Raw genomic sequence first — 16932 nt, 5'->3', positions numbered from 1 at the left:
TAAAGAATAGCTATCGAGGGCCAATCTTGATTCAATGGAAACTCAACTATAACAACAAACAACACAACATACATCATGGTTGGAAAGCGACCACCAAGTCCTGGCTTCATCTCTAATCCATTTATAAAAAGAAGAAATCTCGAATGGACTCTCGATTCACTGTCGCCCTCACAACCACCAACAGCTGCCGACATAGAGTCTGGATCAGCCACTGTAGAGGACCATCTCTCGCATTTCAAAGCTCATCTCTCGAGACATATATTAACCCAATCGCCACTATCGATATCGTCGTACACCTCACTATATACTGAAAACTTTGGAAGCTCTGCAGGTGCTCATTTCGTCATTCATCAACATGATCACCCAATTGCTGGCACGCACTATGACCTTCGTCTTCAGATCAACGAGACCAGTAGCGCCAGCTGGGCGATCATGTATGGAGTCCCGGGCGACCCTCAGAGTATTCGGTTGAATCGAAACGCGACAGAGACGCGAATTCACTGCTTATGGGTATGGAATCTTGCTCCTTATAGAAGAAAAGAATTAATGTTTGCGTAGAATCATCTTATAGAGACTGCGTCAGCCTCAACCGGATCACTTCTCATTTGGGACACGGGAACATATAGCATCCTCCCCCGTCAAAGCAAGCATGCCCCAACAGCTGATCCATCCTCTCCAACGTCCTCACCAGGTCCATCAACCTCGCCAACACAGCAAGCTCTTCTACACGCCGCTTTTCAGAGCCGCAAGATACGTATTCGATTGCATGGATCGCGCTTACCAGATCCATATATCCTGAACCTTCGTTTAACTAGGTCAGAAGATGTGGCCGGTAGAGTAAGGAGCGGAAAAACACCTCGGAAACGACGACGCCGTCATGCCCAGGCGGAGACGCAACCTGAGACGAGTGGTGAGGACAGTGAGGGTGATGCGAGTGAGGATGTCCCTTCAAACACTGATGCGGGAACCAACACAGACGACCTTTCCGCCATGGAACGTGAGATACGTGAGCTTGAAGATGAAGAGGTCCGCAGAACGAATGCATATCCGGGGGCTTCCAACACCATTGGTAGTGTACATCAACGACGATGGTATCTTTCACTTGATCGCCCGGCTTGCGGGTTTGTGGAAGAAAGAGTCAAGAACCGCTCAGTTTGGAAACTCGAAGACCGTACTGAGACTAAAAACAAACAGAGCGACAACGAACGCTTGTCATACCCATTCTACGTCCGGGGGCCAGATCATGAGCGTAGTGTATTAACAGGACGGCTAGGAGCTGATATTCTTCGAGATGAGGGCGTTGATAAATTCATCCAGCGTCAAGGTTGGAAGCCAGTGCTGAAATGACACTCCATAAGGGGAAACAGACATGCGCAGTGTCTTAACAGACTATCAAAATTTATTGTGTAGACTACATAATAACTAGCTAGGCTTGTGCCCCATTCCCATTTTCCCATCCCAGTGCATGGCTGTATCGCTCGTCTACCTTGATATCTGGCAGAGCTCATATCCCGTAGACTGGCCAGGACAACTACCTCGCCATAATCCCATGTAAATCAATCCGTTTCAACCAGACTCATCAAACGCCATCCCATGCTTGCTAAATCGCGGATCCACATGTTTGTGAAGACCGAATCACATCCATCCCTGCTACTGCAGAAACGAAGAAAAACCATACTTTTGAAATAGTAGTACTATGCCCCCTTTCAGCACGTCTTGAAGCCTAACTTTTGGGCTCCACCAGCGTGGGAGCAATTCGCCTCTTCTTGGGCTCCTTGCTGTCTTCCTTTTCGCCTTCACTGGCGTCGCGTTTAGTGCCCGCAACACTGCCTGTGGTACTTCGAGGAGTCTCAGGAGGTGTTGTGAGCGGAACACCAGTCACCTTGCCAGAATTTGCTGCTGCAATGCCTGGAACATTGCCAGAAATCAGAGGTGGATTGGTGACTACACCGGCTGCGGGCACAGTGCTGGCCTGTGTAGTGATGGTCGCAATTGACGACGTCGAATTCGATCTCGCAGGAGACGAGGGACGTTGAGAAAGAATGGAAGCTGACTGCGGGGGCGAAGGGGCAGTAAAAGAGCTCGCCGAGTTGCGATGGTGGTGATGCGAGCCGTTGGGAAAGGGTGAAGGTGGAGCAAACACGGTCGTTGGGGTAGGCATGGGAGTGCTTTGATTAGACGAAGTCCCTGTTTGCGACTTGGGCGGACCGACTTCACCCTTGTAGACTTCACCCAGCTCTCCAGCTGTAAAGGATAGTGTTGAGCAGAAACCATCAGAGGACGATATCATTAAAGTCAGACCATCGCTTGACCTAGGTAGTTTTGTTAGTCAATCCACACAGTTGATAGGTGATAGGAACTCCAGCATACCATGCAAGATCAGTAAAGGTGGCGCAATGAAGATTGCTGACAACACAGATAGGGGTCTTTTGCTGAGTATCGTAAAGTAGGACCGAGTCTTGTGTAGCCACTGCGTAGACCATGCGATAAGGCAGGGAAAAGGCAGGCTTTGGACCTGGTGTAGCCGAAGCCGAATCTGAACCCGATGTCTTTGGGTCTGATGAGGTTGAGGGTGGAGGAGGGGGATCCATGACAGAAGGAGCTGGGGATGGTTTCGACAGAGGTTCTGGAAGGGATGGAATAGGCTCCTCTGAGGATGATGTGTCAATGGTTATATTGCGCGTGACAGGAGGAGACTGTCGTAGTGTGTAGAATATTGGAGAACATTTTACCACTACCGAGGGCTTCTTGTGACCCGGCAAATGGGCTATTGGGGGCTTGTTGATACCACCACGCGTGTAAATATAGACTGTGTTAATCACTTCATAAGTAGGTTTCGCGTCTCGTTCAGCCTGGTGTTGGTTTTGGTACTGTCCCGATGGGGTTAATAGCAAGCTGCCATCTGGTGTAAATGTGAGTCGTCGAAAAAAGGAAGTGAGCGTCTCATTGGCATAGAGGTTCGCATTCTTCATTCCCAACCCACTGCTCAACGTTGACGATGGTTTTGGAGAGGGGTCCATAGGCATGACGGCTGGCAGAGGCATAGACGGCGCTGGTGATACAGATCGACGAGAAGAGAACGAAGATCGACGGCTATGGCTAACGACGCTGGGAGGGTTCATGGGAAGTGCGAAAGAAGTAGGCGTGCCGGGTGCAGATGGGACAGGGGATCCGATAGAAGGCGCAGAATCGAGGACAGCAAGCGAAGAGCGATGGCCAAAGTCGGGAGGAGCAGGACTGCTCGAGGAGATTCGCCGAGGAGGAAGATCGGCCTTGATATGGCTGGCAAGTCGAGGAGTCTTGTCGTCTACGCTAAGGGTGTATTGCCCATCCTTGGTTTTTAGAGAGTAGATATGAACTGATCGATCGGAGGACTGCGTCGCGATGTACTCGTTGAGGGGATCCCATGTGACGCCCTGCACATAATGGCTGTGCTCAGCGATCTGGCGCACGAGTGTTCCTGTTTTCTGTGTTAGAAGCTGACGGTTATCGAGTCGTTGAGAGTCGTTTGCTGACCTGTCTGAGCGTTGTAGATTCGTGCTATGTTATCCATACTGCCGATGATGAAGTACACTCCGTCAGGAGACCAGGCTAAGTCATAGATCTCTGCACCACTAGAACGACACATATGCTTTGCCCTCCAAGACTCTTTATCTTCCGGGGCATCGGATCCCAAGGCTGTTTGGGGTGTTTCGCTTGGTACCCAGAGGATCACATTGCCATCGTCGCCGGCCGAGGCTAGAAGCTCGCCTGAAAAAGAAGCTGTGAGCAGAGGAAATTGTGAATGCGGACAGGAGAGGCTTACCCTTGGGCGCCCAACGAACAACATTAACAGCTTGGTTGTGCTTTGAAAGGGTTGAAAGGTACTCGACCTTGCGGTCCTCCCCGTCAACCAGAACCCTCCATATTCTGATATGATTATCACCACCAGCGGTGGCTAAACGTCCCTTTCCAGACGGCTCGAAGTGTGCGGAGTAAACGGGGGCATTCTGGTCGTGCCAATTGATGATTAGAGGAGCAGCTTTCATCGTGTTGATATGTTTAGGTGATCAAACGGGGGTGGAAGCTGCATAGGTGAGGTAGGGAGACGCCCTTTTGAGGCTGTGGGAGAAGAGACTGAAGAGCTCTGTGACTCCCACGCTCGAATACGAACGAGATCAACGGTCGAGGGTGAGGAGATGACGCGAACCTAGAGTGGATATGCAAAGAAGAAAAGAAGGCGAGGGTGAACTCTGGATAATTGTTCGAGGTTATCGGCAGTGATGGGAATTGGCACGGTAGTGCCAAAAGTCGAGTAACAACGGGTGAGTTTGATGGTGGAGAGTAAGGTAGTCTAGAGCTCCAGGCTGGAGCTGGTGTGGACCTTTGAAAGCCTTTGATTAGACGCCAAGGCAAGCTGCACAGTACCTACAGTAGATAACTAGGAGCTACCTACAGAGAACAACAGAGATGGGAAGTCGAAGTTTAGGGTTGGTGATTTATTGAATCTGAGAAACAAAAAGGGACGGGAAGAAGGGGAAACGAAGGGAAAGTAAATGGTTGGAAAAGAGGAGCCTAGAGGTTTATTCCGGCGATACCTCCAAGAAACAGAAACGGGGCTCGCATCACTTTGCTGTCACTGTCACTGCCAATGTCACCACGACTGTCACTTTCTTACACTCGCGACCACGAGGAACAAGGCACGAGGCACAGGGCGTTTTGGCGTGTCTTCAGGCGTGTCACCAACCTCAGTCGACGGGACTAACTAAAATATGCAAGGCGCTGTGCTGTAGGTGGACGCATTGGATAGTTTTACCTAGTAGAGGTTAATGAGTTGCGGCGGACGCGCGGGCGATCACACACATGGGCGATGGATCAAATGGAGCATCTGGATCCAATGAGGAACAGCATCCGATCCATGGATTGATGCATGTCAAGAGGGGACAACGCACCTCTGTCAGGGCAAGATCTTGTTTTAAGCCGTGCTGTACGGAGTAGCAGTGGGTTCCATTATCAGTGGTGGAGGTCCAAGACAGTTGCGCCGAAAGCCAAGCGCTAAACCAATGGAAGGAATTAGTCGACTCTGCCGAGTATCATGGTGCCTATTGCCGAGTAATTTTCAGGCCTCTCGTCAGCGCAGTTAATAAAGTGGTTGTCAGAGCGGCTGCATCGTGTACCAGGGACTCTACTGGGGTTCTATGGACGGTTCTGCCAGGTGCTGATGACAACTGAGACGGGCCAAGTAGCACCAAACAACATGGGGGCCAAAGCTCATCAGCCCTGAAAGGGGATGAGTTCAGAATAGATACCCAAAACCAAAAGGACCAGAAACAAAAGTTTAATGCCTCTTTGAGTCTGTTACTCGGCATGTATCAAAGTTCACGTTGGCATTGGATGGATATAATGATGTATGTGGAAACATTGGATCCGAGAACCAGCCGCCACTGTTGGCAGAGGCTCATGTCAAACAAAGGCTCAATCCCAGTTGATTTCTTTACATACCGACTTGTATTGCTGCTGCCTCTCTTGGAAAGGCAACCATATTCTTAAACATGTACCCATGTAATGTAAACAAACGACTTGTGACGAGCTGACTACTACTACCTTAGCAGTGAGTTATCGCAATGACTTGTTCCCCGTGAGACTTTTCCCCACTTGCTAGCACCTTGAGTCCCAAGACATTCAGGCTCAACTAGCGAATCACGTTGCTCGTTTTGATCATCTGCATCGCTTCCAATGGCCTGACCTCAATCACTATGGAGACCAAACGGGCTTTTTTCAGCTCTCAAGATTCCGGCTACAGAAGGGTGGCATGGATGTCCATGACAACCATGGATATCCATTCTGCTACTCCGTAGATATAACTGTTCGTGTTCCAGAGTATTATTTTACGATTTGACTGAATTCTTGGTAGCCATGGCTATTGGGATTGGGGAATGGGCCTATAATCTCGCTACCCGTCTGTGCCGTTAATGTTATCTTTGTCTTGAGCTGTATGATAGGATCGTCTATTTATGTATAGGATTAAGTTTGAGACATAAAACTTTGGGTCAATAAGCTCACCAACACCTCCCTGAATAGGCAGCGTGGCGGCATCTCGAAACCCAGCACCGGCTTGCTTGATGAGTGTAATGTCGGCATCTGCCTCAGCCAACCAGCCACCGTAGTAGCCAGATGCCCTTATCTTGGGCACCCATGATTCACCAGCAGTACAGAGTACTCCGTTCTATGTTCACCAAGGCAGGTAGTTACTTAGCCTTTTCACGGCGCATAAGATTGGCCAAAGAACGAGGATGACTGCTTCATGCTATGGAGTACCGAGTATGGAGTAAGTGGTTTCCCCCCCTATGCTGTGCATAATCAAGAAAGTTAACATTATTGATTTGAGTTGACTTGTTAATTTGGCTCTCGTAGAAAATTGCCCTGGGTGCATCCACTAGCCATGCACCTGACTGTGCCCATTGTTAAGAATATCTGTGACTTAACCTAGCCTTCGTCAACGCCTAAGGAGTATGTGTTGTCTGTGACACATTGCCCTTGCCGGGTTTCGTGAGATCATCGCCACCATCCGAAGCTTCTGCATCCACTGAAACTTTGATTGTACGGAATTTGCGAATAGGAACTCCTCGAGTGAATAGCTCGTCAATTTCTTCCAGAGTCTTGCCTCCACACTCAGGGATACAGAACCACGAGAATAATGTCGCCATGAACGAAGTCACTCCGAATATGAAGCCGACTTTAGACCCAAGGCCAGCATGCGATTGGTCAATGAGGTAGGGAATACTGAAAGCAACAGCCCATTGAATGACAATGTTGAAGACCGCACCCACAGCATATGTGAGATCGCGTAGTCCGGTCGTTGGGATCTCTGCGGCTACAACGTGTGAGAGAGGCGCCCATCCCAGCGAAAATCCGACGCCGAAGAGGGTCACGGTCGCAACGATGGCAGACCGAATGCTTTGCGAGGGGTTCTTGACAGTTCCGAGCCCACCCATGGTCATAAGACTGGCTGTCTGAAGGACTGCTCCGGCTATCATCAAGGGACTGACGGATCACGTCAGTTGATGTTGTTACGAGTGAGTTCTCAGGTAAAACTCACACTCGTCCTGTCTTATCAGACAAGAACTGTGTCAAGAAGACAGCAACAATGTTGAGCGCAGAGTTGATGCATGACATAACAAAAGGATTGACCGAGCTCAGACTTTGTATAAAGATTGTGCCATATTTGGACGCAAAGTTCTGACCCGTGAGTTGAAGAAAGATGTTGACTCCGATTGTGATCAAAGTTCGTTTGAGATTCGCTGAGGTCGTCAGTAAATGTCATATCCCAGATATTGGTAATTGGTGTTAGCTTACTTCCTCGCCACATGTCCATAAAACTGCCCTTTTTAACAGTGTTGTTGAGGGCATTCTGCATTTCTCGAAATTCGTGCTCGATCTCGTCTTCGGTGTATGCCCCTTGTCGAAGTAGTCGGAGGGAGTTGAGAGCATCCTCCTGGCGATCTCGGGTCAATAGCCAACGGGGAGACTGGAAGAATTAGAGAGATTCGATAGCTATCATGGTAGTTCTCATACCTCAGGGATCCACCACACAGCTACTGCGAGGATAGAAGGAATCACGAAGAAAAGGCCATAGGGGATCCTCCAGGAAGCATGCCCCTTGATGTCGCTAGTACCTCGACAGATGATGGACATGATGAGGCTACCAAACTAGACCAGCCATCAGCGAAAAAGAACACCATGAAGGAAAAGGGGTCTCCGACGAACCAAAAGACCAGACTGATAAGTACCAACGACAAAGCCGCGAGCCTCTGCAGGAACAAGTTCTGATTGCAGAACAGGGACTAAGGCGAGCTCCATTCCGATGTAGACATACGTAATAGTACGACCAGTGATTGCTTGAGTTGGGGTCTTGGACGTAATCAAGATGATTCCGGATATCAAAGCCCAGAAACACATGAGAAACATTGCCAGACGGCGGCCAAAGCGACGGCTGAAGAGGTTACCAAGAACGAGGCCAAACACAAAGCCAATAAACTGTATACTGTTCAAGAGGGATAGGAAGACAGTCTCGAGAACGTATGTACCAGTGGCTTCATCAAAGGTTCCGAACTGTCTCTTGAAGAAAGGCATGGCCTGAGTGTTGCTGAAGGCAGCCTGGTCCATGCCGAAGTTGAGCTGCGACAGGGCAATTATGCCACAAGCATAGATGAGGCGGCCGTTGAAGCAGGCAAGGAGCCCGCGGGTGCGTTTGGGAGGAGCCATATTTGCTTGTTGCTCGGAGTCTCTGATCATCAAGTTGCTGGCCTGGATGCAACTCTTGGTTTCCGAAGACTATACATGCTCATATTTATACATGGCTACCGATTGTGTCCATAAATTGAAGCTTCTTTTCGTCAGAACTGGACTCGATCACGCGAGATGATCTAGGACGCGATGGAACATGGCTTTGGATAGTATCCTTGATGTTGGACGGGCATCATTGACGAGTGTAAGCGTCTTCCAAAGGCATGGCTGTAGTCTCAGCTTCGGTTAAGTGAACCCGGAACTCGATAGTCGCCCATCTCTGGTAAAGTCAATGGCGTGCTAAGGGTTCCCCGCATTTCGGGGAGTTCGATAGGTTGTTTTGGCGACGCGGATAGGCGGGTCCGTGTATGCCGGGACGGAGATGACGGGTAAAGACGGAGACGGAAGACGTTCGGAGTGGGGCCGGCAAGTTCAGTACCGCATGTTGAGGGCCTCTGGGGCTCCTCTCATTTGGGCCAGTGGCTGATGCTTTATGCTCGGCCTATGGGAGTTATAGATATTTCTGTTTAAGCATTTCCAAAGGTAGATACATCCTCCTTTTGGGATAGATGGACGGAGAAGACGCGGATAGACGGACTTAAGTGGACCTCAAGCACCCTCCATTATCAAGTGTGTAATAGCTAGATCCTGTCAACTCCACACTCCAATGAGCTCTCCATAAACAGTTAATAAGGTAGATAGCCCCGGATTGAGAAACGAAATGTAAATAATTGTCAGAAATTCTCTCTATTGCTCTGCCAGGGCGGTCTCATCTTAAAGCTCAATATGGGTTCCATTCCAACCCGCAAGCAACCCAACTTTCTCGTCATCGTCGCCGATGACCTAGGCTACAGTGACCTCGGATGCTTTGGCTCCGAGATAGCGACTCCGAATCTCGACCGTCTGTCGCAGACTGGTGTGCGACTGACCAATTTCCATACGGCTTCAGCATGCTCTCCAACTAGGAGCATGCTGTTCTCCGGAACGGACAACCACATTGCGGGCCTGGGCCAGATGACAGAGCACATGGCGAGGTTCATGGATAAGTATAAAAACAGGCCTGGCTACGAGGGGTACCTCAACTTTCGTGTTGCTGCGCTCAGTGAGATTCTTCAAGATGCTGGTTATCATACAATTATGTCTGGAAAATGGTAGGTTGAGAGTAACTTGACAGCCTCAGTCCATCACTAAATGTTGTCGCTAGGCACCTCGGAACGACGAATGAGACCTCACCTCACGCAAGAGGTTTCGACAACAGCTATGTCTTCTTGTCAGGGTGCTGTAATCACTACAACTATGAACCACAACTTGACGACCCAGCGCACGGGTTCTTCACACCTATGAACGCCGGCAAGTTCTGGATGCAAGACGACAGATTCTTGGATCGAAAAGACCCAAAAGATATCCCCAAAGACTTTTACTCGACAACTACCTTTTCTGAAAAGTTGATCGACTACCTAAAAGATCGCAAAGACACTGAACAGCCATTCTTTGCGTATCTGCCCTTCACAGCACCTCATTGGCCTCTACAGGCGCCGCGCGAGACAATCGAGAAATATAGGGGTATCTACGACGAAGGGCCAGTAGCCTTGCGCAAACGAAGGTTGGCGAATCTCGTTAAACTGGGACTTATCTCTGAAGACACGGAGCCAGCACCTATGACAGTCGAACTGTGGGACAAGATGTCGCCCACGGAGAAGGCTGAGTCGGCGAGGAAGATGGAAGTCTATGCTGCTATGGTAGATCTCATAGACGTTAATATCGGCCGCGTGGTGGACTATCTCGACTCTGTTGACGAATTAGAAAATACCTTTGTCCTCTTCATGTCGGACAACGGCGCTGAAGGGGCTATGCTCGAAGCTGTTCCCATGATGGGCAGTGTTGGTAGTGTCCCAAGGATCATCAACAAATATTATAACAACTCGATTGACAATATGGGAATGGCGGACTCTTATATCTGGTATGGTCCTGAGTGGGCATGCGCGTCAATGGCGCCCTCTAGGGGTTTCAAGACTTGGATCACCGAAGGCGGTATTAGATGTCCATGCCTTGTTCGATACCCTCCTTTTTCAAAGACTGGCGGATCGCATACCGACTCATTCTGCACAGTCATGGATATTCTGCCAACAGTCCTTGACTTGGCCGGTGTCCCCTTACCAGGAAGACAATTTCGAGGCAGAGAAGTGTTCCCCGTCAGGGGTTCCTCATGGGTGCCGCATCTCGAAGATCAATCTCCCGCTTTTCACGATGAGGAGAAGGAGATCACTGGGTGGGAACTATTCGGTCTTCGAGCCATCAGGGAGGGTCACTGGAAGGCTTTGTATATGACCGTACCGAGGGGAAAGGACAAATGGGAGCTGTACAACCTGAAGAACGATCCCGGCGAGCTGCACGATCTCGCTGACGATAACCCCGAGATCATGGATCGTCTGATCGATTTATGGGAGATCTACTACTCAGAAACAGGAATGTTTGACCCAGGGCATGAATTCGGTGTCACCAAGATTTAGGGCTTCAACAAATGTCGGCTGCTTGTCTCGCGAGGATTAGTACTATCATCACATTTTAGGCATATGGTTGCAGGTTCCTTTGTTGATCCCTATGCTATTCTGTGACAAATGTTCTGATGTAAACTTGTTTGACGGCGAGCTATATACTCTGAAGAGAATAGAAATGTTTCTTGGTGTATAATCTTCCTTGCCATCAATGACTCGTCTCAAAATTCAAGCGCACTCTCTCAAAATTCGCGACATGCATATCGTGTGATTTCTCTACTGATACCCTTGCCTCAGGAAACAAGACCACGGCGCAAAAGATAACCAATCTAAGGGCATACTAAAGCTATACTAAATTCAGTACTTTTATCGTTTAGGATCGAGGTCCTAAACTCTTTTCATCATCTAGCCAAATATCGTTTGTTTCAACTTTTCCTTCTCTCCACTGCTCTCACACATGTCACGAAACACACCCTCTTGTTGCCAAAGCTCCTTGGGAGTTCCAAACTCTGCAACCTGACCGTCTGAAAGGACGAGGATGCGATCAAAATCGGCAATGGTGCTCAGACGATGCGCAATGACGATGAGTGTGCTGTCTGTAAACTCCTCTCGAATGCTGCGCTGAATAAGGGCATCGGTAGCCATGTCGACGGCGGATGTGGCCTCGTCAAGTACCATGATCTTAGGACGTGCCACAATGGCACGAGCGAGGCAGAGCAGTTGCCTTTGGCCCTGAGATAGGTTGCCGCCAGATTCAGAGATTGGGCTTGATAGATCTCGGAAGATGTTCGTATTCTTGGCAGCAAGTGTCGAGGTTGCCGCAGAGGCGGGCTCATTAGTAGGTGTCACTGGCTGTGAGTCGACAAGATGAACACGACCCAGTGACTCGCGAAGCTCATCATCTGTATTGTCCTCAAATGGGTCAAGGTTGGATCTGATTGTTCCTGAGAAAAGCACAGGATCCTGAGAAGATGTCAGTCTTCATGCAGTAAAACTAAGAGCGAATACACATACCTGAGGAATGATGGCTAGGCGAGATCGTAAGCTATGCAGGTCAATTTTGGAAATGTCCAAGCCGTCGATGGTGACGCTACCAGAACGGGCCTCCAAAAATCGGAATAAGGCAAGAGTCAGAGATGACTTTCCAGCACCCGTACGCCCCACAACACCGACTCTTTCGTTATTCTTGACATCAAAGGAGATCCCCCTGAGCACTGGTGGGAGTTCAGGGGCGTATGAAACCTCGAGATCCTTAATCTCCATAGTTCCGGAAGTAGGCCACGCGGCAGAAGGCTTCTCTCCCTCAAGCGACTCGGTCTCAAGTTCGGTGTATTCGACAACTCGCTCGGTTGAGTTCATATTCAGTTCCATACCAGCATAGTTTCGAATGGTCCAGAGGATACTCTCGGCAAAATCCATGGCAAAAGACAAGGTGAAACCGGCCAAAGCAGCGTCCATACTAGGGCTCACAATAACAATTATTCCGACGATAGTCGAGAACAATGTACCAATAAGACCCATACGTAGACCCATCCAGCGATTCACAAGCCACATGTAAGAGGTGATGATGCTCCACGAGTCAAGCTTCTCATACATCCTGTCAATATAGACCTGTGTCTTCTTGTAGCCTCGGATTGTCGACACACCCGCAAGAGCTGCGTTGAAGAGCTCGAAGACCGGAGACTTGCAGTTACTCTCGAGTCGTTTTAGTGGTCGCGCGCCATAGAGATACCTATTACCCAGTAGGATACCGAGCCCAAGAAGAACTATAGCCAAGGGGATCACGATGCCGGACGCGAAGAAGGCGGCCACACAGACACCAATCAGGGATAGCAAGTTAGAGATGAACTGAGTCCAGTCCATAGTGATACGGTTATCGATGATGTTGAAGTCGGAGGAGAATCGATTCAGAATTCTGCCGACGGGAACAGTGTCGAGCCATCTGAGAGGAGTATGTAGGACAGTAAACAGCATCTTTTCAAAGAGTGATCGGCTCGCTTTGATAGCAAGGAAATAAGCCCAGAAGAACCTGAATGTGCCAACAATTGCGGTAGCACTGGAAATGGCAATGTAGATCCATAGGTAGTACTTCAAATCGTAGTGAGTTCCACTAGCCCTGAACTCGGGTGCAGAGGAGTAAGGGAAATGCTGGAGTGAAAATACTGAGGCGTGGCCATGTTGCTGCTGGATGCTGCCAACTGAAATACTTTCGTCGACATCACCGGTCCAAATTCGAAGCCACCATGCTCGACCTGACATCAATATTAGCGGTAAACTTGACCATAGATTTATAATGCTCACCAAGAATGCCAATTTCATATCCAAGAAAAACAAGTGCACAAATACTCCAAAGGACAACGCCGCCACTGTCTTGCAGATAGGTCAGATAGACATGCTTCTTGACGACACCCCTTTCCCGAACTTCTTCCTGTATGAACTGCTTAGCGTTCTTGGAGGGCACTTTCTGCAGCGTGCTATTCTCATCATTCTCAGCTGGGTCTGTGATGGATGCTTCCTCGGAATTGACTGCCGTTGAGGAATCCGTAGTCTCGTCTTCAGAAGCTTGCTGCGCAGTCTCTTCGTGCTGGCGAATCTCCTCCAGTGTCCCATCCTTGATAAAGTCAGAAATCAAACCAGCATGCAGAGCAACACCTTCACCAAGCTCCACTATATACTTGGCCTTCGACTGCACCAAAGCAACGTGGTGAGTGACGAGGATTCGAGTACGTCCCTTGCAAATATCGCCCGTGACACACTTCTCAAAGATATGGCGGCCCACATGTGCATCGACAGCACTAAAGACGTCGTCCATTACTAAGATATCGGCTCGTGAGTAAATGGCCCGAGCCAAGGTGACGCGCCATTTCTGACCGCCAGACAGATTGATGCCGTTTGCACCGAGCTCCGTCTTGTCGCCATCTGTCAAAATCTGCAGATCCTTCTTAAGAGCGCACACATCAACGACCTGGTTGTAGCGTTCCTCGACAAAAGGGAGTCCAAACAAGATGTTATCACGCAGAGATGCGCTCTCGAGCCAAGGAGTTTGGCCAACATAAGCGATAGATCCAGGAATAATCCAGTCGCCGAGGTTTGCTTGGGCATCGCGACGCTCTTCTGGGGCGATGGTGTTAGGCACATATACAGAACCCTCCAATACATCAGTTTCACCAAGAATGGCAGAAAGAAGTAAACTCTTTCCTGTACCGGTCTTTCCAGAAATCACCGAAAGTTCACCAGCGGGGAATCTTATGTTGAGACTTCTCAGGATGAACCTATCTTCATCGGGTGTTTCGTCATCTTCGGGCCAGGCAATAGATACGTCTTCGAAAGCCACATCTGTGCCTTCGGAAAGCGTATTCTTCATCTCGGGACCATTGAGATACGTTTGGATTCGTTTCAAGGAGACAAACGTGTCAACTCCCATCGTAATGAGTTCTGGTAGCACACCGAGCGAGACTTCCAAAGCCTTAAAAATTCCAATGCTAACGAAGGCAACAGAGGGCAAAAGTTGACCGTTCATAACAGCATAGACGGCAAGTGATGTCGCAGCAAGCAAAATGGGGCTGACGACCCAGCATCCAAAGAGACCGGTATCGACAACAAAAAGTCCCCATAAGGTCTTCAGTTCCCTCTCTCGCATAGCCAAGATGCGCTTTTCCCAGCGACTCTCTAGGGCAGCGAACTTGATCTGTCTCATTCCAAGAAGAGCTTCGTTGACCACAGCTAACTTCTCATCGCGGAGCTTCATCAACTTATCCGATCTGGACAGCAATTCTCGAGAGAAGTAGGTGTTAGCGGGAAGGGTAAGACCCCAAGCTATAAGACCAGCTGTGAAAGGAATCCATCCAATCAAGCGAACCAAAAAGAATGAGAAAAATAGCAGTTTGAAGACGCTGTTGATAATCAGGAACTGGAAACCCGTGAAGTTCGAGATTCGCAACGCATCGACACCAACAAGGTTGACGATTGCCTGCCGAGACTTCAACACACTTGTGCCATCATCGGCATCTTCTTCATTTTTCTTGTCTTCCGCTTGGTCTTGCGGCTCATCTGACTCTTTCGACTTATCTGCAGACTTGACGTTCTTGCGTCGAAGCGACTTTTCGAAGATCAGTGTTGACAATTGCGACCGGATAGGGAGAGCAATGCTCGCAAATGAGTACCAGAACACCCATCCTTCAACCCACTTTGACACATCAGTATACGACAAAAATGTTTATATGAAGCACTTACAGCATCTAAGAGGTTAAAGCCAGCCATCGTAAAAATCAGAATCCAGAGCTCCAAGTTGGATGCTCCGGATAGTCCTACATCGCGCTGTTCGAGAATGTTGATCACACGCAACATGGTCCAGAAAGGTAACAAGGCCAGGATGTTGCGGAATACAGTAAGGGAGAGCTGTACCATAAAGGAACCTTTGTATGCCCAAAACAGAGAGCGGAAGAGACTGCCTTGAGGTTTGGATGCGAGCCAGTCCTCTTTCAAATCAGCAGCTCTCAGGGTCCGGTCTACATGGGGGACGTCGCTGGCATCCAGATCATTCTTTTTGACCGCGAAAGAAAGGAGTGGGTCTACCCAGGACCACGTGTAGCGGCTGAAAGCAGAAACAGTCCATTGCTCGTCGACTTTTTGGTCTTTGAAGAAGACATCAGGTCGGCGTGGAAGCAGCACACTGAAGAGGCAGAGGAAGACGACTGCACCAACATTCACGGCACGAAGAACAAGAGCAACTGTGTTGTCTCGAGTAAAAAACTGAGCCTCCTTAATCAATTGGGGCACAGCAATGGTGGTAACAATGAGAGAAGACCCAAAAAGCCACAGGCCAAGATCGTGGACCTTTACAGGCGCATGATGGGCACTCAAGGAGATGGCATGGAGAAGAATAAGAGCCTATTTAGAGAAGAACGTCAGTGACCATTGCATATTGCCATTCCATTCCAAATACTCACCCATGCCCCAGCAATGAGCCAATTCTCAAGCAAAAGCGAGTCTGACTGCGAAAGCGATTGAAGTACTGAAATTGCAATCGATGTTCCAAGACCGACAGTGGACAAGGCAAGGATGAAAACTTTGGGAAGACGGTTTGAGAAAGCGGCCAAGCTTTCAGGCGTACTCTTGCCATCAGCATCCTCATAGAAGTTGTCCCGTGCAGTGCGCTTCCGTAGTTGGGCGACAGCTGTGGCTAGAGCAGGCGTAGTGGCCAATGCTACCACAACAAGGCCTGTGCCAGTCAAGATCACATCGATGTTATTGGGCACACCCATGATTGAGGCTTCCTGGGCAGATCTGCTGAAGAAGAGTCGTGAGAAGCAATGGCGAAAAACGCCAGAATATAACTTTTGTCGTCACCCTCTGGTATGGTTGTTGTGGTGGTTATACTCAGTGAGTTGTGAAATCTTAAAAGGGCCAGGCTAGAAACAGTCTATACATTTGACGTGCTCGAAATGACGAGGGAAAAGAAGGGAAAGATAAACAAGGACTCCAGCACAGGTTTTAAAAATATTCGAAATCAGTCACGCCTTACGCATGTAAGCTGGCTGATGCCGCTTCAAGGATTTGTAAAAAAAAAAAGACAAGGACCCTTTAAATCCGTGGTGAGTGGGTTGAGTCAACGGAACAAGACGTCAGAAAGATTCGGTTAGATAATCAAGAGGTGCGGTTTTTTGATCGAGTTTAGTCTTAGTGCTTCGACGAACCGCTCGAACAGGGTTGAGAGAAAATAGTCTGGGGGGTTGGTAGAGGGGGGCAAGGATCTGATTGCGAGATATCTCACAAAGGTCCATTGTTGGGAACCTAGCAGATTTGAAAAAGTTCCTTTGATATCAGGTTGCCCATGACTCTTCACGGCGAGGCATCAGCGACCCATAAAGAGTATAGTTCGTTTCTAATGCAAGGTATGATGTGCAGAACGTGAATGCCATAGTATGGTATCAACGGGATCCGGCTATCAAGTGTACTTCCTAGTACGGAGGTACATGATACTCCATATCACCCAGCACCGGGGCTCTCGGGCAAGATCTTTTGACAAGTCTCCTCTTTTGTGTCTCTTACATTAAGCAAAATGAGGCCGGCATCGTTCAGTCACCGCTCGTCAGCCACTAGAGGTGACAATGCAGGGTCTTTTCGAGCCTGCCAATCAACACCACAAACCATTCATGTGGTTGGCGGAGAC

The 16932-nt window shown here is 49.0% G+C and overlaps 5 protein-coding genes across 5 annotated transcripts; 2 read left to right on the top strand and 3 right to left on the bottom strand.

The window, feature by feature from the left end:
* Nucleotides 1–75: 75 nt before the first annotated feature.
* FPRO_01566 (uncharacterized protein) lies at nucleotides 76–1347 on the top strand (the record flags this gene model as incomplete). The annotated part of the gene is made up of 2 exons (XM_031230050.1): nucleotides 76–510; nucleotides 559–1347. 2 exons carry the CDS (start codon nucleotides 76–78, stop codon nucleotides 1345–1347), a joined length of 1224 nt encoding a protein of 407 aa, XP_031074907.1.
* A 376-nt stretch (nucleotides 1348–1723) lies between these two features.
* On the bottom strand, nucleotides 1724–4028 carry FPRO_01567 (uncharacterized protein; the record flags this gene model as incomplete). The annotated part of the gene is made up of 4 exons (XM_031230039.1): nucleotides 1724–2312; nucleotides 2371–3460; nucleotides 3517–3750; nucleotides 3806–4028. The coding sequence occupies 4 exons, from the start codon at nucleotides 4026–4028 to the stop codon at nucleotides 1724–1726; spliced, it is 2136 nt and encodes a 711-aa protein (XP_031074906.1).
* A 2454-nt stretch (nucleotides 4029–6482) lies between these two features.
* FPRO_01568 (related to RGT2-Sensor of high external glucose concentrations) lies at nucleotides 6483–8244 on the bottom strand (the record flags this gene model as incomplete). The annotated part of the gene is made up of 5 exons (XM_031230027.1): nucleotides 6483–7023; nucleotides 7079–7280; nucleotides 7336–7507; nucleotides 7555–7689; nucleotides 7747–8244. 5 exons carry the CDS (start codon nucleotides 8242–8244, stop codon nucleotides 6483–6485), a joined length of 1548 nt encoding a protein of 515 aa, XP_031074905.1.
* An 807-nt stretch (nucleotides 8245–9051) lies between these two features.
* Nucleotides 9052–10775, top strand: FPRO_01569 (putative Arylsulfatase; the record flags this gene model as incomplete). Its single annotated transcript, XM_031230016.1, has 2 exons — nucleotides 9052–9416; nucleotides 9470–10775. The coding sequence occupies 2 exons, from the start codon at nucleotides 9052–9054 to the stop codon at nucleotides 10773–10775; spliced, it is 1671 nt and encodes a 556-aa protein (XP_031074904.1).
* A 390-nt stretch (nucleotides 10776–11165) lies between these two features.
* On the bottom strand, nucleotides 11166–16024 carry FPRO_01570 (uncharacterized protein; the record flags this gene model as incomplete). The annotated part of the gene is made up of 5 exons (XM_031230005.1): nucleotides 11166–11723; nucleotides 11775–13012; nucleotides 13062–14946; nucleotides 14994–15650; nucleotides 15710–16024. 5 exons carry the CDS (start codon nucleotides 16022–16024, stop codon nucleotides 11166–11168), a joined length of 4653 nt encoding a protein of 1550 aa, XP_031074903.1.
* Nucleotides 16025–16932: the final 908 nt, after the last annotated feature.

This window comes from Fusarium proliferatum (assembly GCF_900067095.1).
Source record: "Fusarium proliferatum ET1 genome assembly, contig: FPRO_scaffold001, whole genome shotgun sequence".
NCBI classification, from domain to species: Eukaryota; Fungi; Ascomycota; class Sordariomycetes; order Hypocreales; family Nectriaceae; genus Fusarium; species Fusarium proliferatum.
Note: the sequence above shows the minus strand (reverse complement) of the source record. Positions and strands in the feature narration are given on the sequence as shown.